Source organism: Halyomorpha halys, unplaced genomic scaffold (assembly GCF_000696795.3).
Source record: "Halyomorpha halys isolate HHAL.00 unplaced genomic scaffold, Hhal_1.1 Scaffold82.1, whole genome shotgun sequence".
Classification (NCBI taxonomy): Eukaryota; Metazoa; Arthropoda; class Insecta; order Hemiptera; family Pentatomidae; genus Halyomorpha; species Halyomorpha halys.
In genome coordinates this window covers 65571-82565 of record NW_027109449.1, presented here as the reverse complement: position 1 = coordinate 82565, position 16995 = coordinate 65571, and the positions used below count along the sequence as shown (strand labels likewise).

The window sequence follows — 16995 nt, the reverse complement described above, 5'->3', positions numbered from 1 at the left end:
TATATATTCTTAAGAAATGTAACGTGTAAGGAAAGGTTGAATTTTTTTGTCACACATTTCGCCCCCAGGCTTTCATGTTAATACATGGTCTATTTCCTTGGAGACAAAATTACTACGGGTAAGTCAAGAAATGGAAACTGAATGTTTTTGGAGTTATTCCAAGCGGATATTCAGGCAGAAAAAATGTATTAATTCAAAAACCCACGAATGTCACTCCACGTTATTTTCAAAATTTCATCCAATTTGAAATTAAGTAAAAATAAATGTACTAACTTTGAAAGTTGGAGTTATTTGTTCCGAAAACTTACAAGTTAATTGAAAAAATTAAATTCTTACTTGATTATGAGTTAAAAAAAAGTCTAGAAAATTTAAAAGCAAATCTTCTCGAAAGTTACCGCCGGTTAAGCACATATTTAAAGAGAGTACCCCAACTAATCCAGTCAGGAATAAGACAGGAGTTGAAGATCGCTGTCTCTAGTTTTGACCATCTAAAAAACAATTTGTCAAAAAAAAAATTCCATACGGAAAACATCAATAAAACAAAACTGATTAGATCTGGTACATATTTTAGGACTTCAGCGTCTGTTGAATAGCCAATAGTAACTAAAGGAAGGTAATCAAGAAAATGTATGTGAACACCATTTTTAAAATGATTGTATACCTCGAGTGTGGTACAGCTCTTGCTATGAATTTTAAATGACAATACAAACATCATCGTTGAACGCTAAGGGACTATGTGAAAGAAATACTAAGTAGTGCACCATTGCATTTTTAATCAAAAGTTTCAAAGTGTCTTTATTTTAATAACTGATCCAATGAACCCCATTTCGAATTATTGAATCTTGCTCGTCAATTTCCATGCCATTTAATGAGAGTTATACTTCATCTAATTACAACACATAAAACAAACGTCAGAATCCTAGAAGACCAATATTTATTCATAACCATACTAATTATTACATATTTGATATTTGGAAATTCTGTCATTGCATATTGGAAACAATAAATGCCTTTTGAAAACCTTTCAATCTAGGAAACATTGAATAAGAATTAAATTGCAATTTAGACTGTGGTTGATAACGATAGTGTTATATTTTCTCATGGTCAAAATCCTGAACCACGCTTCGGTCGTCATTAAAGGCCAGCGGAATTCCACATACTTCCTCATGTTCAAGGAGAGCCATTGGGTGTGGTTCCTGACTTAACCTCCATCCACGCCTCATAATGATTGTACCATATCCAATCCTAAGATATTCGCTGTTGAACAATAACTGCCAGTATAAAGAAGCTCTTTGTCTTATTGCTAGTTGAAGATTAAATGTTAGTTAAGATTAAATTAATCATATAAATTAATTTAAGAAATCAATTGATATGAAAAATATTTTACCCAAGTACTCCATTCACAATCACATAATGGAAAAATTTATAATCCACTGAGTTGCAAAACCCATTAGTTCGTTTCTTTGTTGGATACAATGAAAATGTTAAATTTTAAAACATTTGATAAAGTTGTGAAAATATATGATATAAGAAGATATGATAGAAGACAATAAAAAAAATATATATATATAAGATAAAATAAAATATACAGATTCATTTATATTTAATTCTTAAATAAAAAAAAATATAGAAGAAAAATTGAAAGAAATTAACATTACGATTAATACAAACACAAAAAACATTGCAGGTGAATTTCTACTTTCACTTACCTATATGTAGGATATATAGTAATGGAAAGTATTGTAATAGCGAACAATTTCTAATTGGAATTTTCGATGGAAACACACGTTTTGAAATCCCTGAATCAAAATAATGAAGTCTCGTAAAATTATGTAGGATAGGCCCATACCTATCCGTGTGTGATTTGGTGATTTTTACCGTCTAACACCATTTCCCTACACCTATTTCCCACCACCCACTAAAACCACCTTCCTACACCTGTCCATTCCTCTCCACGGGACCGTCGTTAGGTATTATTTCGTAGAGGGAAATGGCTGAGTGCCGTCTCATGGTTCCCTTCGCATGGTTCTTGTTTTCCATGCTAGTCACTCCTAAGAACCATCTCTTCCGCCCTCAATCTCTTAAAGCATCCGTGTCTGGTCAACAGATGGGTTACATGAAAATTCAGTGCCTGCGTGAAAACATCCTAGCTCAAAAACTAAAGCCGTACGCAACTGAATTGATTTCGGTCAAATGAATACCTGGGATGTTACAGCACATTTTTCATTAAAATTAATGAACCGGAAGTGCCAGTTTAATGGAGTTACTGGAGTAGAATGGATGTTACACTTTTAAGAATTCTCTCAAAAAAAGATCTGACGATTTCGATTAAACTAGATAAATTCATTGATTTACAATTATAATATTATATATAATTATAATTAAGTCATATTTAATACCTGATAGGTCTTATCCTCATTGAAATAGTTTAACAGAGCTTAAATAGCGAATGTTTAAAAAATCTCCTAAAGTATATGTCATTTTTCGTATTTGAAATAATTAACCGGTTCTTATTGTTTGTAAAGATAAAACAGGCAAATGCAATATAATAAAGAATTTGATTTGTAATTAAAAGAGACAAAAGGAGAAAGCCAACACTTCCTGATCTTTGATCAACCTACCCTCTAGTTCAAGTTGTACTCATTAAAGGGTAATAGTTTCCTGTAAAAAGAAGATTAATGTACGAGTAATTCTAAAATTTAAGTCTAATTGAAGAAAGTTACAATAAATAGTAAAAAGTGTTGAAGAAAGGGGGGGGATAGCTCTATGTACATAAAAAAAAAATTTAATTTTATTTTCAGAAGGGAGGTTTATTATTTTGTTTATACTTTCTTTTAAAGCCTGTTTCATTTTATCATTTTATTAATTGTTTTTAGTGTTTACATATAAAAATACACATACGCACACACGTTCTATAATTCAAGCTGCACAATAGTGAGTGGGATTAAATGTAATTTCTGAAGAATCAAAATTAGATTTTTTATCAAAAATTGCTGAGAATGACTCGACAGTGGGTTAGCATGGGTTAGCCGTCAGTGGCAGAGGAAATTTTTGCTGCCCTCTCATTTAGGTATTTAAATTAAATAGAATAAAATACATAGTGATTCTAAAGACATTTTTGACAATAACAATCATATATACTCTGTATTGTACAAGTTACCAACAAAAAAGTCCTGAAATGAAATGGTTCAAATTTTTACATGATATTATTTATTGTGAAATTTTGCCGTCCACTAAAAGTGGCGCCCGGGGAGGGCCACCTCTCACTACCCTAAACCTCTGTGACTCACCTTGTAGCTTTAAAACGTGTTATAACTTTTCGAAATCAGTCTAAACAAGTCCTTCTTAACAGATCAACATATCTACCAATGGGAATGCAGGCCAAACAGAAAAAGATGCATAACTAAGACTTGTAGGAAAGAAGTATTTTAGAGTCTGGTTTTAATAATGTTTAGAAGATGTTTAACATAAACGATAATTCTTCTTCATGCAGGATTCATAGAATCATTACAAAATGATGCCATGGTGTCATTTTTCCAACAGTTGGAAATTGAGGTGAAATGACTTTGAAGGGGATTCTGGGCAATATACCAGTTTTTGGTATCAGTTGTCTTGTCAGCTGAAACCCTTATAGTTTCCAGGCATAGCTTATCTAAAAAAAAAAAAAAAAAAGCTTTAAAAATGTATAAGTTTAGTCTGATTCACAGAATGGCACCAAACTTAAAAATGTGATCCTCTGAGTAAAAATGAAAATGGGAGGAAACTTGAAACTGAATAATGGTGGTTTTTAGATGAAATTAGAATCAAAGTAAAAAAGATTTCTAATTAGGTTTCAGTTCTAGGAAATAGTGACAATAAAAAGAAAAGTACTGCCAATTCTAGAATATTTTAGGAATAGCAAGTTATAATGTACAAGTACACTAGTACAGGAGAATGTCTATTGATTTTATGAAATGTTTTCACCTCTTTCACATCCTTATTCTTCTTCTGATGTAAATAAAAGTATGAAATGTCAAATATGGAGCGAAGAGATCTGTGAAATTGATAAATATAAGAAAATTGAAATTGGTTTAAATCGATCCCAGATACACCACAAACTAAAAAATGAGTTTGTACCTGGTGATATATTTGCTTCAATGTCTATTTACATGAGAATTCTTGCCATATTGATATGTTCTTCACATTTTTTGAGTTATACAAATCTTCCAAAGTTGATCCAGTAATAGTACTCATGTCAAAACTAGAGACCAATCTTTCAGTGTCATTTTTTATCTTTTCATCAAGCTGTCTACTTATTTTATGTGATGGAAAGAAGGAAGTTTTAAAAATCTTCACACCAAATTTTGATGACGATTTTTAATCAATTTTTTCATCCATTCTGTTGGGACAAGTCTTAATGTATAAATGCAGCCAAGTTAATGTTATTTGTAACTCCAAACAACTTCATTATTTCATTTTCTAAATAATGGGTTTCAGAATGAAAATTCTTTTTCATTTCATTTAAAAAAAAAAACCTGAATATTCTTGTAAAATCTTTTTTTTTTTTAATTTTATTTATTGACAAGAGTTTAAAACTGGAGAAACATAAAGTATAACTGGTGGTTTATCCCAATATCAACTAATTTGAATAGATTGATAGGTACTTAGCAGATAACATTTATATTTATATATCATACCACTCATAAACTGGTTTAGATTTACGTGTGACATCAATATCTTGACCATAAACTATATTATTATTTGATATAATTTTATTCTCATATTTCACTTTGTTTACAGGAATGGAGAATAGGATTAAGTAGATTATTCTGTCTACTTCTGCTATGCGTGCTTTTGACTGAAACATACTCAGAATCATCCACTAACAGTAAGTAAATGCAGATAATTATAAAAGACAATTTTTTAGAATTTGTGCATTACTGCTTATTGCTGTTATTGCATCTGTTGAAATAAGTGATTTTTTTTTTTTAATTTAAAACCTATAACCAAATGGATATTATGAACTCTGTCCATAGATCAGAGAAATAGTAGTAAATAATTACTGTAAACCTATGAGTCTGACTTTAATTTCAGCTTCACTTCTATCTTAAACAAACTGGCCCTAACTTTTGCAGTAGGATTCCAACCTCAGTGACTTATGATGATTGTAGTACTGTGATATACGTGCATGGTGGACATCCTTTCAAGTATTGTGCTGACATTATTTAGAGTGGATTCTACTCATGAGGATTAAACTCATCATTTGCCTTTCCTTTCCATTACAGCAAAACTTTAACTGCAATATTCTATGGTTAAACAATAACAATGTAGTTGTTAACGATTCTTGTATAACATGGTTCCTACTCTTCTTCTTTCTCTTCCTCCTTAGTGTCTTTCAGCATGGAGGTGCCTCTGTCCAGGTAAACCAACCCTCTCGATCCCAAGCCAGCGCCCTTATGGCATCATTCCAGTTTTTCCCTCTTCCCTCTCCCACTTTGGAGATGTAGTCCTTCCATTGTATTCTGGGTCGCCTGTTTTCCTGTTGGTCTGGGCTTTTTCTTTTTTCTTTATTTTCTTGGGTCCTTATCTTCACTCATCTGACAGATTTCTAAGCCATCTGAGCTGTCTCTTTTCAGTGGTATCCTTTATAGAGACAGTTCTGACATCCTCTCATTCCGTATGCAATCCCTCCTAGTTCAGCCTGCAACTATCCAAAGATATATCATTCAGCCTTGAAGACATATGCTTTAACATTCTTCTCTACTTCCCTCTTCCCTATAATTGTGTTGCAGAGGTGATTGTATCTTGAATTTTTCTTCTTTATTCTATTGGATATCTGTTGGTCTACCATTCCATTCCTGCTGATCACTGTTCCTAGGTAAGTGTATTCCTCCACTATTTCTATTGGTTCACCTTTGCAAAGTATTTCAATATATTCCTGTTCCCGGCCTATACGCATTATTTTGCTTTTTATGACATTAATGGTCATTCCCTTTCTTTCCAGCTCAGCTTTCCATTCAGTAACAGCTTGTTGTAAGTTCTCTTTAGTGTCTGTTATGAGTGCAATGTCATCTGCAAATATTGCCTGGGCCAGAATTGTTTTCATATCCCATTTGCCAATAGTAGTGCGGGATCTCCACTGTTCGCACGTTTTCAGGATTTCATCCATATAAATGGTGAACAAGAGGGGGCTCAAACTATCTCCATACTTTACTCCTTTCTCAATTACAAAATTATTGGATTCTCTTCCATTAATCCTAACTATTCCCTTGGAATCGTGATAGGTCAATTTTATAGATTCTATCAATCCTTACGGGATGTTTTTTCCAGAATTAGCATTCCATAGTTCTTGTCTAAAGACCGAATCAAAGACAGCCTTTAGATCTATAAATGCCAAGAGGATACTCTTTCTCCATTCCCTTGATTTATTTCAATGCTTATTCTGAGAGAAAATGTATGATCCCTGGTTTGGTGTTGAGGCCTGAAAGCAGCCTGTTCCTCTTCTAAGTCGTTCTCCACTAGCTCTCTCAGCTTCTTTTCTAATATTAAGGTATTAGAGTTTGTATACAACCTGGGATAGACAGATAGGTCTGTAGTTCTCATATCCGTTACCATTGCCCTTTTTATGAATTAGGACAATTATGTGGCATCCTCCGAGGGATAGCTTTTTCAGTAAGTAACTTCATTCAGTCTTAATCTCTCCACTGCTGCTTTCACCTCTTCCTCCCATATCACCCCATTATATTCTCCCTGTAGTGGCATCTTCACCTTTTTAAAATACCCTGGTCCCAATAATCAATCTACCTCCCTCGTCCTTTACATATTGTATTGGTTTGCATGTCTTTCCTTTCATTGCCTTAATCTTTTTCCTGAAAACTTTGGTGTTCACCACTGATTCCTTCACGCTACCATTCCACCACTTGGATCTTTTATGTGTTGGTGAAATATTGGTAATCCTGCAAGCAGAAGTAGCGGGCTACAGTATGGCTTTCTTTATTCCTGACCATATTTTATCTACACTTCCATCCATGCTGGTGTCCTGGAGTTTTTAATCCAATAGGTGTGAGTATTCCGCTCTTTTTCCAGGCTCCTGGAGATTGATGGCATTGATTTTCTGGTAGCTTCTTGGGTGTTTCTTACAAGGGCGAAGAATTTGAGTATCTCCAACTAATGAAGGTGATCTGAACCAATTTCTGCACCCGTAATCACTTTAATATCAGTAAATAGCTTTCTTATACTTTGACTATAGATGTAGTAATCGATTATACTATTTACTTTCCTTTCTACAGCAGAAAAAGTTAGTTTATGAATTGGTTTGTGTTAAAAGAATGAATTACAGATCGTAGTCAACAATCAGTCGTTGCCCATTTCTATTCTTAGTGCGCTCTCCCCCATATTTCCCCATAATTCCATGTGCTTTGACATAGTCACTCCCAATCCTAGCATTGAAGTCACTCATAATGATTACATCTCTGTTTTTGTCCTGGCTTTTAATAACTTCCCTTTCTAACTCAAAACTGTTCTTTATCCAAAGCAATAGCATCTTTGGTGGCGGAATAAACCTGAATAATGGCCACTTTTCCAGTAGAAAATTCCAGGTTTGGCATAATTATTCTAGGAGATACTGGATCCCAATTTTCTCCTTTTGCAAAGAGGCTGTTTTGTTTTTTTTTCCTGGCAAAAAGCACCGCGGCCACAGAAGGCCTATTGCTCATAGCAGGCCAATTGCCTTTGCGAATCTGGACACTGTGCAAGGATCCACTGTTGCAAGGATCTTGCGAAGTTTGGGGTCCATGATACGATCCTTATCGAAGATGAGGAATCGTGTTCCTGCTACTGCATCATATCTACAAATGATGTGGTAGGCAGTCTCATCATCCTTCCTGCAGAACCTGCAGGTAAGAGACTCTATCAATCTCATTTTATAGATATGGTTATTCAGCTGACAGTGCCCCATGTATAGCCCTGTCACCCATCTTAAAATACTCCTATCCATGTTAAAAAGACTATTACTTCTTTTCGGGCAGGATCCCTTGAGGAACATTCTTGATTGTTCCATTCCTCTGGTATTTCCCCAGAGTAACCGAGTCTTGCTTTACGCAATAATTTTGATGTGCCTCTTCGCACAGTCCACACATAGCCAGGATCCTGTCTTCATTGATCCTCCTGAACAGTCTTTCATGTCCCTCATATGTTAGAGAATGGGAGTTCGTTTTCTAATTTCACAAGCCTATATGTGGAACTAAGGGCTTGAGCCTCAATCTCTATATGCAGTGGTGGTATGTTCAGAAGAACCCCCATCACTGCAGAAGGAGTAGTTCTTATGGTACCTGTTATCATGATGCAGCCAGTCTCTGAAGTTTCCCAAACCAAGCTCGGGATTTACTGGTCATAGCCTTCATATTATGCGTCATATTATTGAGTACAAAAAAATAATCAATCATTATGCATATAATTTATACAAAGACAAAATTATGAAATAATTCTAAATCTAATCTACTTGAACTTAACTGGTTTTACATTATTGGTGATGTTATGCTCCATAACTTTTCATAATGAGGTCATTGAAAAAATTGGTTAATAGGTGTATCTCTAATCCTGGTTATTTTTCAGTACTGAAACTTCCTCAAATTTAAACTAAGAGTTTAAGAAATCACTAAACTGTCTAGTTCAGTTTTTCTTAAGATGTCTTGTATTTCAGAGGACTAATATTTACCTCGATAAGGACTAATATTCAATTTTTTTTTAGCTGTTAGGCGAAGATTGAGACGGCCAAGTGGAGCAAGCAGAGTACGTGATCAAGAAACTAGTGCGAGTGTGAATAGATTTAAAGTTCGAAATCGTATTTCACAGAATTCAACTCCAATCATTTCCAGGAAGTCCAGTAACGATGGATCATCCTCTTCTTCAAAAGACTCTAAAGATGGATACAAGGTATGCTACAATATATAAATTATTTATCTAAGATATATTAATTATTTAATTACGAAAATATTTATTAATTATAGTATTTTTTTTTTAACAGGTGGTTTGCTATTATACAAACTGGTCACAGTACCGTCCTAAAATTGGTAAATTCCTTCCAGAAGATATTGACCCAGACCTTTGTACTCACATCATTTTTGCCTTTGGGTGGTTAAAGAAAGGAAAACTTTCATCATTTGAGTCTAATGATGAGACAAAAGATGGAAAGATTGGTTTATATGAAAAAATAAGAAATCTTAAAAAAGCCAACCCTAAATTAAAAACACTTTTGGCTATTGGTGCGTAAAAACATAAATATATATGTAAATTGTAAACTGCACCAAAAGTGTTGTAAAATGTCCCATTTATAAAATCTATTTACTACTTCTATCACTAGCTTAATTGACATGAAAATGTTATCATAATTGAAGTATCGAGAACTTTGAACCTAATGCATTTATTTTATTATTGTGGATGAACTTACTAACATTACCTTATTACTCTGAATAGGTGGTTGGTCCTTCGGAACACAAAAATTTAAGGATATGTCTGCAACAAGATATTCAAGACAAACATTCATCTATAGTGCTATTCCATTTCTCAGAGGACGTAGTTTCGATGGTCTTGATGTTGATTGGGAATATCCCAAGGGAGGAGATGATAAGAAAAACTTTGTCCTTCTTTTGAAAGGTAAGAGATTTTCTATATGTCAGAAATTCTGTATATTATTATATGAATCTTTTATTTGCTTATAATTGATATAAATGGATTTAGCCATATAGTTATGATGCTATTCAATGTGTGCCTTTGCTATTTGTATTATTGAACATTAACCTTTAGCTGGTTATGAGTCCAGTAAATTAAAAAGGGTGAAGAATCAGATAGTTACAATGAATGGGATTCTCAGAAATATGGCCTTGAAATCGCTCCTCATATTAAAAATTGTTTATCAATATTTAAAGGTCCATAAATTTACCCTTTATTGTGACAAAAAACCCCTGGCAGCTATTTTTGGGGGCAAGAAGGCTATCCCACAAATGCCAGGGGGGTATTTACAATGGTGGGCTCCCTATTTGCCGGTATTCCAATATGAATTTTCTACTTTTCATTGTATTTACAAAAGAATTTAAAATCTTGCTTCTTAACAATCTGAAAATGTGGAATAACTGGTAAAAATGGAGCTGGACTCAGTTTTCATTGTTAACAAAGTTTATTGAGAAACCAAAACAAATGAGTTCATAATACTCATTATGGGAGTGAGTAGCTCAGTGATAAGGCACTGAAAACTCCAAGGATCCTGGTTTGAATCTGGCAGTAGCAGATAATTATTTTCTGCTTCACTAGCCCTGAATCAGCCCTGTGGTTTCGGAAGCGCACCAGAGTCCACCCATCTTCATGAAGTGGGTATTCTTGATTGGGTAAAAATCTGGTTGTCGAAATTCTGACCAAATCACCTCCTTGCCCATCCATTGGTCTAGTAAAAGTATTTCCTTACTGCACCACTGACTCTTCATGGTTGTAGCGGTAGAGATTTAGTTTTTTTTTTTTTAAATATTCACCATCATTCTATAAATAAATATTTTTATTTCTTCTAGAATTGAGAGAGGCTTTTGAAGCTGAAGCTCAAGAAGTCAAAAAACCTCGACTCTTGCTCTCTGCTGCTGTTCCTGTTGGTCCTGACAACGTACGGGGAGGGTACGATGTACCAGCAGTAGCAGGGTAAATACTACCAACTTGAAAGAAATCTATTTGCCTCTCTATAAAAATGGAAATTACTTTGAATATTAGTTATAAATTTGTTGAACCCAATTTTTAAAGGCAATACAGTAAATTAGCTCTTTTTTATAAAAATTTAATAAGTACTAAAAAAAATGCTGAGGTCATGGGAAATTTTGGAAAATTGTCAAGCTTTTTCTTTTCTTCATTAAACATTCAAATAAGTAGATCTAATTAACCAAGCATAAACTAATAGTTATTACTTTTCTTAACAATTATTTGGGCCAATAATTACTAAAATTCATTTAATTTTTCAATGAGAGATCAAATAATATGCTGTATCTTATGTGGTCTAATAATACCACTATGCGGGGTATTATATTATCATTGTACTAATATAATTTTAGAATAAATTAATATTAGGAGCAGTACCTTTCATCCTGTTGGTATTGTTAAAACAATTGAAAATTCATTTATGTATAGCATTATCCATTAATATTTTTAATGTTTTAGATATTTAGATTTTATAAATCTTATGGCATATGACTTCCATGGTAAATGGGAAAGGGAAACAGGACATAATGCACCCTTATTTGCACCATCATCCGACTCAGAATGGAGGAAACAGCTGTCAGTTTCCGCAGCTGCAGAGCTGTGGACTCGGCTTGGAGCCCCTAAAGAAAAGCTGATTATAGGTAACTAAGCTTAAATTATTTTAAAAAATCTCACATTTTCTGTTTCAGAGTAATTCATTTTGAATTATAATTTCTGAGATATATGTTTGTTTAAAATTGACCTGATTTAAGTTCAAAATATTCAGTTTGATAAATTTTATTGATTGAAATATATGTTTATTCAATATATTTCTTCTTATTAGGTATGCCTACCTATGGTAGAACCTTTACAATCTCTACCCCAAAGAATACTGTTAATTCACCAGCTTCAGGTGGAGGCAAAGCTGGAGAATATACAAAGGAAGCGGGATTTTTAGCTTACTATGAGGTAAATGAATTATTTCTACTCACAGTTAAGTATAAAATGTTGTTATTTTCTAAATAATCCATTATTTTATAATTTTTAGATTTGCGAAATGCTGAGAAATGGTGCTGCTTATATTTGGGATGATGAAATGAAAGTACCTTATTGCATTCAAGTAAGTTAATTAATTGATTTAATCAAACAAGCAATAATAAATTCATATCTTTAAATTGTAGTTTAAGAAATATCTTTTTTATTTTTTTAGGGAGATCAATGGATAGGTTTTGATGATGAAAAATCTATACGCTACAAAATGAAATGGCTAAAAGAAAATGGATATGGCGGAGCTATGGTTTGGACCATTGATATGGATGACTTCACAGGAACTGTTTGCGGAAACGATGTCAAATATCCATTAATAGGAGCTATCAGGTATTATGAATTGACCTTTTTTTGAAAATGAAGTAATTAATATTACACTATTACACATGTTCTTTATCATGATTTCAGGGAAGAACTCAGAGGTATCAAAAGAGGCCCAAATGCTCAAGATGTTGATTGGGAAAAAGTTGCTTCATCCTCAAAAATTGTACAACCAGTTAAGCCACAAGCCATCAAAATACCTGTCACAGAACTGCTATCAAAACTAAACAAAGCAAAACCTACAGTATCAAATGCAATTCTTCCCATACAAGATGCTAACAGTAATTAATTTGAATCTCTGATATAAATTCTAAAGTTAATTAAATTTAATCTGGTTTAATTATATTATTATTTTTATAGCTAGAGAAGCGCAAGTGTTCTGTTATCTTACATCATGGTCTGCCAAAAGACCAGGTGCTGGCAGATTTGCTCCCTCTGACCTTCAATCTAATCTTTGTACTCATGTTATATATGCCTTCGCTACCCTCACTGATCACAAATTAGCAGCAGCTACTGGAACTGAAGACCAATACCATAAAGTTGTATCTCTAAGAGACAACAACCCTAATCTGAAAGTAAGCAGAACAAGTTGATTGCTTCAAATAAGTTCCAAAATAAACAGAACAGCAAGACCTTATCGCTGCTTTGCTAGAATAGTAACATATCTGGCATAATTTTTTTAATTTTGTTTTTGATGTATTCCATAAATCGTGCCATAGAGCTAATTTATAACAGGCCTACTATCTTTGTGGCAGTCTGTAGGACAATTCCAGCAAATAAAATAATCACAGTCTATGATACAATATTTGGAATACGCCTAGTTCAAAATAACATTAAAACTTTTTTTTGTCAGATGTTGCTCTTTTCAAGAAAAGTAGCGATATGTTTAAATAACTAAGTTTACAAACACACTACTTAGTCATGACAAGACAAGACAGTTCTAGAGACGATTACCTATTTTTGTGTACTTAAGGTTTATTGCTGAAATCTTATCTAAAGGATTTACTTATTTCAGTTAATATAACAGGACTAAAAATGTTCTAATCTACTTTAATCTTAATGTGTTTTGTCTAACCTTGGTTTACTTGTGTTTTTCCATCCTGAATGTTATAAGATAATGTATCAGCATAATAATGCTGCTGATACATTTTGAAACAAGAAATTATTATCACTGTCAGTGCATCATTTTTATAGAATCAAATTTCAATATAAATGATTGCACAAAATTTAACAAAAAATTGTATTTAGCAAACTAAATTTGCATGTAACTAACTTATCTTTGTATTCATATTCAATACACTTAATTTTAAAAATAAAGAAGTTAACATCAATGAGGATTAGTTGAATCCTTAGGAGCTATTTGGACCCATACTGAATAAAGTAATGAGAACAACAAATTTTTTATCAGGACCCAGCACTAGTACTGTTACCTGTTTTAGAGATTGTGATTTGGGCCATCAGTAGCTGATAGTGCTAAGGCCCTAGTGACCTCATAACTGCAGTGGTGCTGGTTTGAATCCAGTCTGGAAGGGTCAACTTTTATTTCATAGCAGTCCTATGGAATGAAACCCTTCCAACCTGGTTATAATAGCAGTGTTTGAGTGTTAAATGTTATTTTTTTTTTCCAGATACTTCTTGCGATAGGAGGATGGGCTTTTGGTTCAACACCTTTCAAAGAATTGACTAGTAATGTTTATCGAATGAATCAGTTTGTTTATGAAGCTATAGAATTCCTTAGGGAATACAAATTCAATGGTTTGGATGTAGATTGGGAATACCCAAGGTAAAAATTATACCATTTAACTAGTATGTGATTTCCATTATAAAAACGTTTTATTATAGCTGATTTATTTTAGGGGAGTTGATGATCGTGCATCATATGTTAGTTTACTGAGAGAATTAAGAACAGCTTTTGAAGGTGAAGCAAAAACATCTGGACAGCCAAGACTTCTTCTAACTGCTGCAGTTCCTGCTAGTTTTGAAGCAATTGCTGCTGGGTAAGGGTAGAATAAAATTATAAAATGAAACAAACAATTAAAAAATAATGTATGAAACCATGTTGCTAAATATAATACAAGATATGATGTATTATATCTTGTCTATACATACAATTTGATGAGTCAGATGTACTAATTGTAAAATACACAGTATAAATTTTAATATAGGCCATTAGACTAAATTAAATGATGATACATAATTAATTTATTCTTAAAAATATCATATATTAATTATTACTATTATTCCACAGCTATGATGTACCAGAAATAGCAAAATACCTCGATTTTATAAATGTCATGACGTATGATTTCCATGGACAATGGGAAAGACAAGTTGGTCATAATTCACCTCTTTATCCACTTGAGAGTGCTACAAGTTATCAAAAGAAATTGACTGTGGTAAGTGTGAAACACATGATGTTTATGTTTCTAAAACATTTTGGTGAAATTAATTCACAACTAATTTATTGTTTTATTAATGTAGGATTACAGTGCTAGAGAATGGGTTAAACAAGGGGCACCAAAAGAAAAGTTAATGATTGGAATGCCCACTTATGGAAGAAGCTTTACTTTGGTTGATGAAGAAAAATTTGATATTGGTGCTCCTGCTTCTGGAGGTGGAAAATCAGGAAACTATACAGCTGAAAGTGGTTTTATGGCATATTATGAAGTAAGATTTTAACATAAAATAATTTCTAGTAGTATATACTTCTGGACCTGTTCGTGCAATACTTCAGGTATCCCGAGTGTATTTTAAATACTAAATTAAAATTATTGTAGAACAAAGGGGTGGTTGAAAATTGTGAGACTTTTCTGGCTATAAATGAAGATTCTTATATTTCTTTTAAGACCAAACCAGAAAATGAGACCCCCGACCCCGACTTTATATAAATTCAAAAAAGAACCAGAAAATTTGGATTATGTAAATCCGACAAGTATCAAATACTTTTTTATTTGTATTAAGATTTTAAATCCATCATACAATTATCTTTTGCTTTTATATATAATAGGAGTAAGGGCAATCCTATATTCACTACTATGGTCAAAATGCACTATGTTCTTCCTGAATACTGTTGTTTAGTAAATTATTCTTCAATTTAGGTCTCTAATTTGTTTCTATATTGATTTTTTTTTTTTTTAACCTCCCAAAATATTAAATGTATAAGAACAGGGAGGAGGCAAGGGCCCTCTTTCGTCACAAGCATTCTCTGACTAGTTTTAAGTCTGGTGTGTGCTACAGAATCATCAGTGGTCAGATCATCATAATTGTTGGTGGTTGAAAATATAGAGTCTAACTAGGTAGTCCGAGCCCATTCCCTCAAGAAAATCGGGATAATGTGTATGGTGCCTTACCATTTTTAAGGCCTGAGGGAAGGAATGATGTCTGGGAAAAGGAGGTTGGACTTTCAAAAAATTAAAACTGGTATTATCTTATAAACTCAGGTAGCAAGGGAAGCTGTAGTTGTTCATATATCATATTGTTATAGGCTCTTTGAAATGTCGTATCTTGGATGATGGATTTCAGATTTGGACTACAGAATGGATTTCTGGTAGCTCTGCAGTCTTTGGATTCTACCCTTGGGAAGAAGTGTAGGTACAATAGCTGTCTTTTACAATTTAAAAGGCAGGGAAAACTGAGATGTGTACAAATCCTCATGACAATATGATTTCTGCCAGACTAACTAAAGTGTTTATTTTATATGCTTTGAACAAGTAATATGCCTGTCTTAGGTAAAGGATGGAGAATTGATCCCACTGTAAGGTGTGAAGGTAGATGGATCTTTCCTTGCTTAAATTATTTCACGATAGCATTGTTCTTTGCCAGATTCACCTTGTTATCGTTTTTCTTGGTCACATTTCTTTTTTTACAAATATTTATTTTGCTATTTTGGCCAATTTGTTTTATTTAATTCTTCTAATTATATTCTTACGCCTTTCCCTTTCTCTACCTACCCTACCATTGATTAATAAAATGTTAATTTTTATTAGTAAATTTTATATATCTTAACAATCTTTTATATTCTTCTTGCAATACCTAAAAGACATGCCTAAGTGACATCACTAATTAAACACACAAAATGATCAACTGACATAGTTCAAAATAAGAAATCAGTAGCTAATTTAGATCTGCAACCACCATTCTCTCAACAATTTTCAGAAACGCCACTTTGGCATTAAACCAACAATATGTTTTATGTTATCTTTAATATGATTAATATTAATATTATAAAAGTTTGAATCAATGCATTACTTTTCAGGTTTGTGACTTTTTGCATGAAGATAACACAACTCTAGTTTGGGATAATGAACAACAAGTTCCTTTTGCATATCGAGGAAACCAATGGGTTGGTTTTGATGATGAAAGAAGCCTTAAAACAAAGGTAATGAGTAATTTGTAAGTCACTATATATGTATATGATCACTTGTGCTGAAACTGAGCAATGTCTTTCATTATTGTATATAAGTCTACTTGTTCTGGAAATTTTCCATATGATCTCTTTTCTACGATCCTAATTTTATTCTTAAAATTTAATTCAAGTATAATCATATTAAAGTTCCAATTAGTGGAAATATTTATCCAAAAGGTTATGTACACTAACAATGGGTAAAATGTAACTTCAAGTACTCGAAGGAAATAGGTGAACACTGTTCCAAGTAGCTGGTTTGCTAAAAGAAATATTATAAGCAAGCAACTTGGAACAATTTTTTAATAACAGTATGAAAAATTTTATTAATATATATATTTATAAAACTTTTCTTAAAATTATTTCAAAATAATGAGTGATATTAAATTTATGGAAAGTATTGTGGACAATAATTCAATCTACGATGTCATGTAGCATGGGGTAGAATGAAATTAATAAAATAAGGAAAACAAATTATAGCTTCTAAACATTTATTGTTAATAGATCTTTTAAGTGACATTTATATATATATA

At 32.8% G+C, this 16995-nt stretch overlaps 1 protein-coding gene and 1 long non-coding RNA gene across 2 annotated transcripts in view; one reads left to right on the top strand and one right to left on the bottom strand.

The window, feature by feature from the left end:
• Positions 1-16995, top strand: part of Cht7 (chitinase 7) — a 137440-nt gene that overhangs the window by 119104 nt on the left and 1341 nt on the right. Inside the window, exons 2-17 of the mRNA XM_014439288.2 lie at positions 4780-4867; positions 8729-8913; positions 9005-9242; positions 9454-9633; positions 10539-10662; positions 11173-11354; positions 11537-11661; positions 11741-11812; positions 11903-12069; positions 12148-12341; positions 12421-12635; positions 13689-13843; positions 13917-14057; positions 14309-14456; positions 14542-14727; positions 16316-16438. Coding sequence (XP_014294774.1) covers positions 4780-4867; positions 8729-8913; positions 9005-9242; positions 9454-9633; positions 10539-10662; positions 11173-11354; positions 11537-11661; positions 11741-11812; positions 11903-12069; positions 12148-12341; positions 12421-12635; positions 13689-13843; positions 13917-14057; positions 14309-14456; positions 14542-14727; positions 16316-16438 — 2523 coding nt within the window. The remainder of the gene's footprint in view (positions 1-4779; positions 4868-8728; positions 8914-9004; positions 9243-9453; positions 9634-10538; positions 10663-11172; positions 11355-11536; positions 11662-11740; positions 11813-11902; positions 12070-12147; positions 12342-12420; positions 12636-13688; positions 13844-13916; positions 14058-14308; positions 14457-14541; positions 14728-16315; positions 16439-16995) is intronic.
• On the bottom strand, positions 3486-4206 carry LOC106692990 (uncharacterized). The gene is made up of 3 exons (XR_001345035.3): positions 4117-4206; positions 3964-4033; positions 3486-3652 (listed from the first exon to the last, which is right to left on the bottom strand). It is a non-coding gene; the product is annotated as an uncharacterized lncRNA (long non-coding RNA).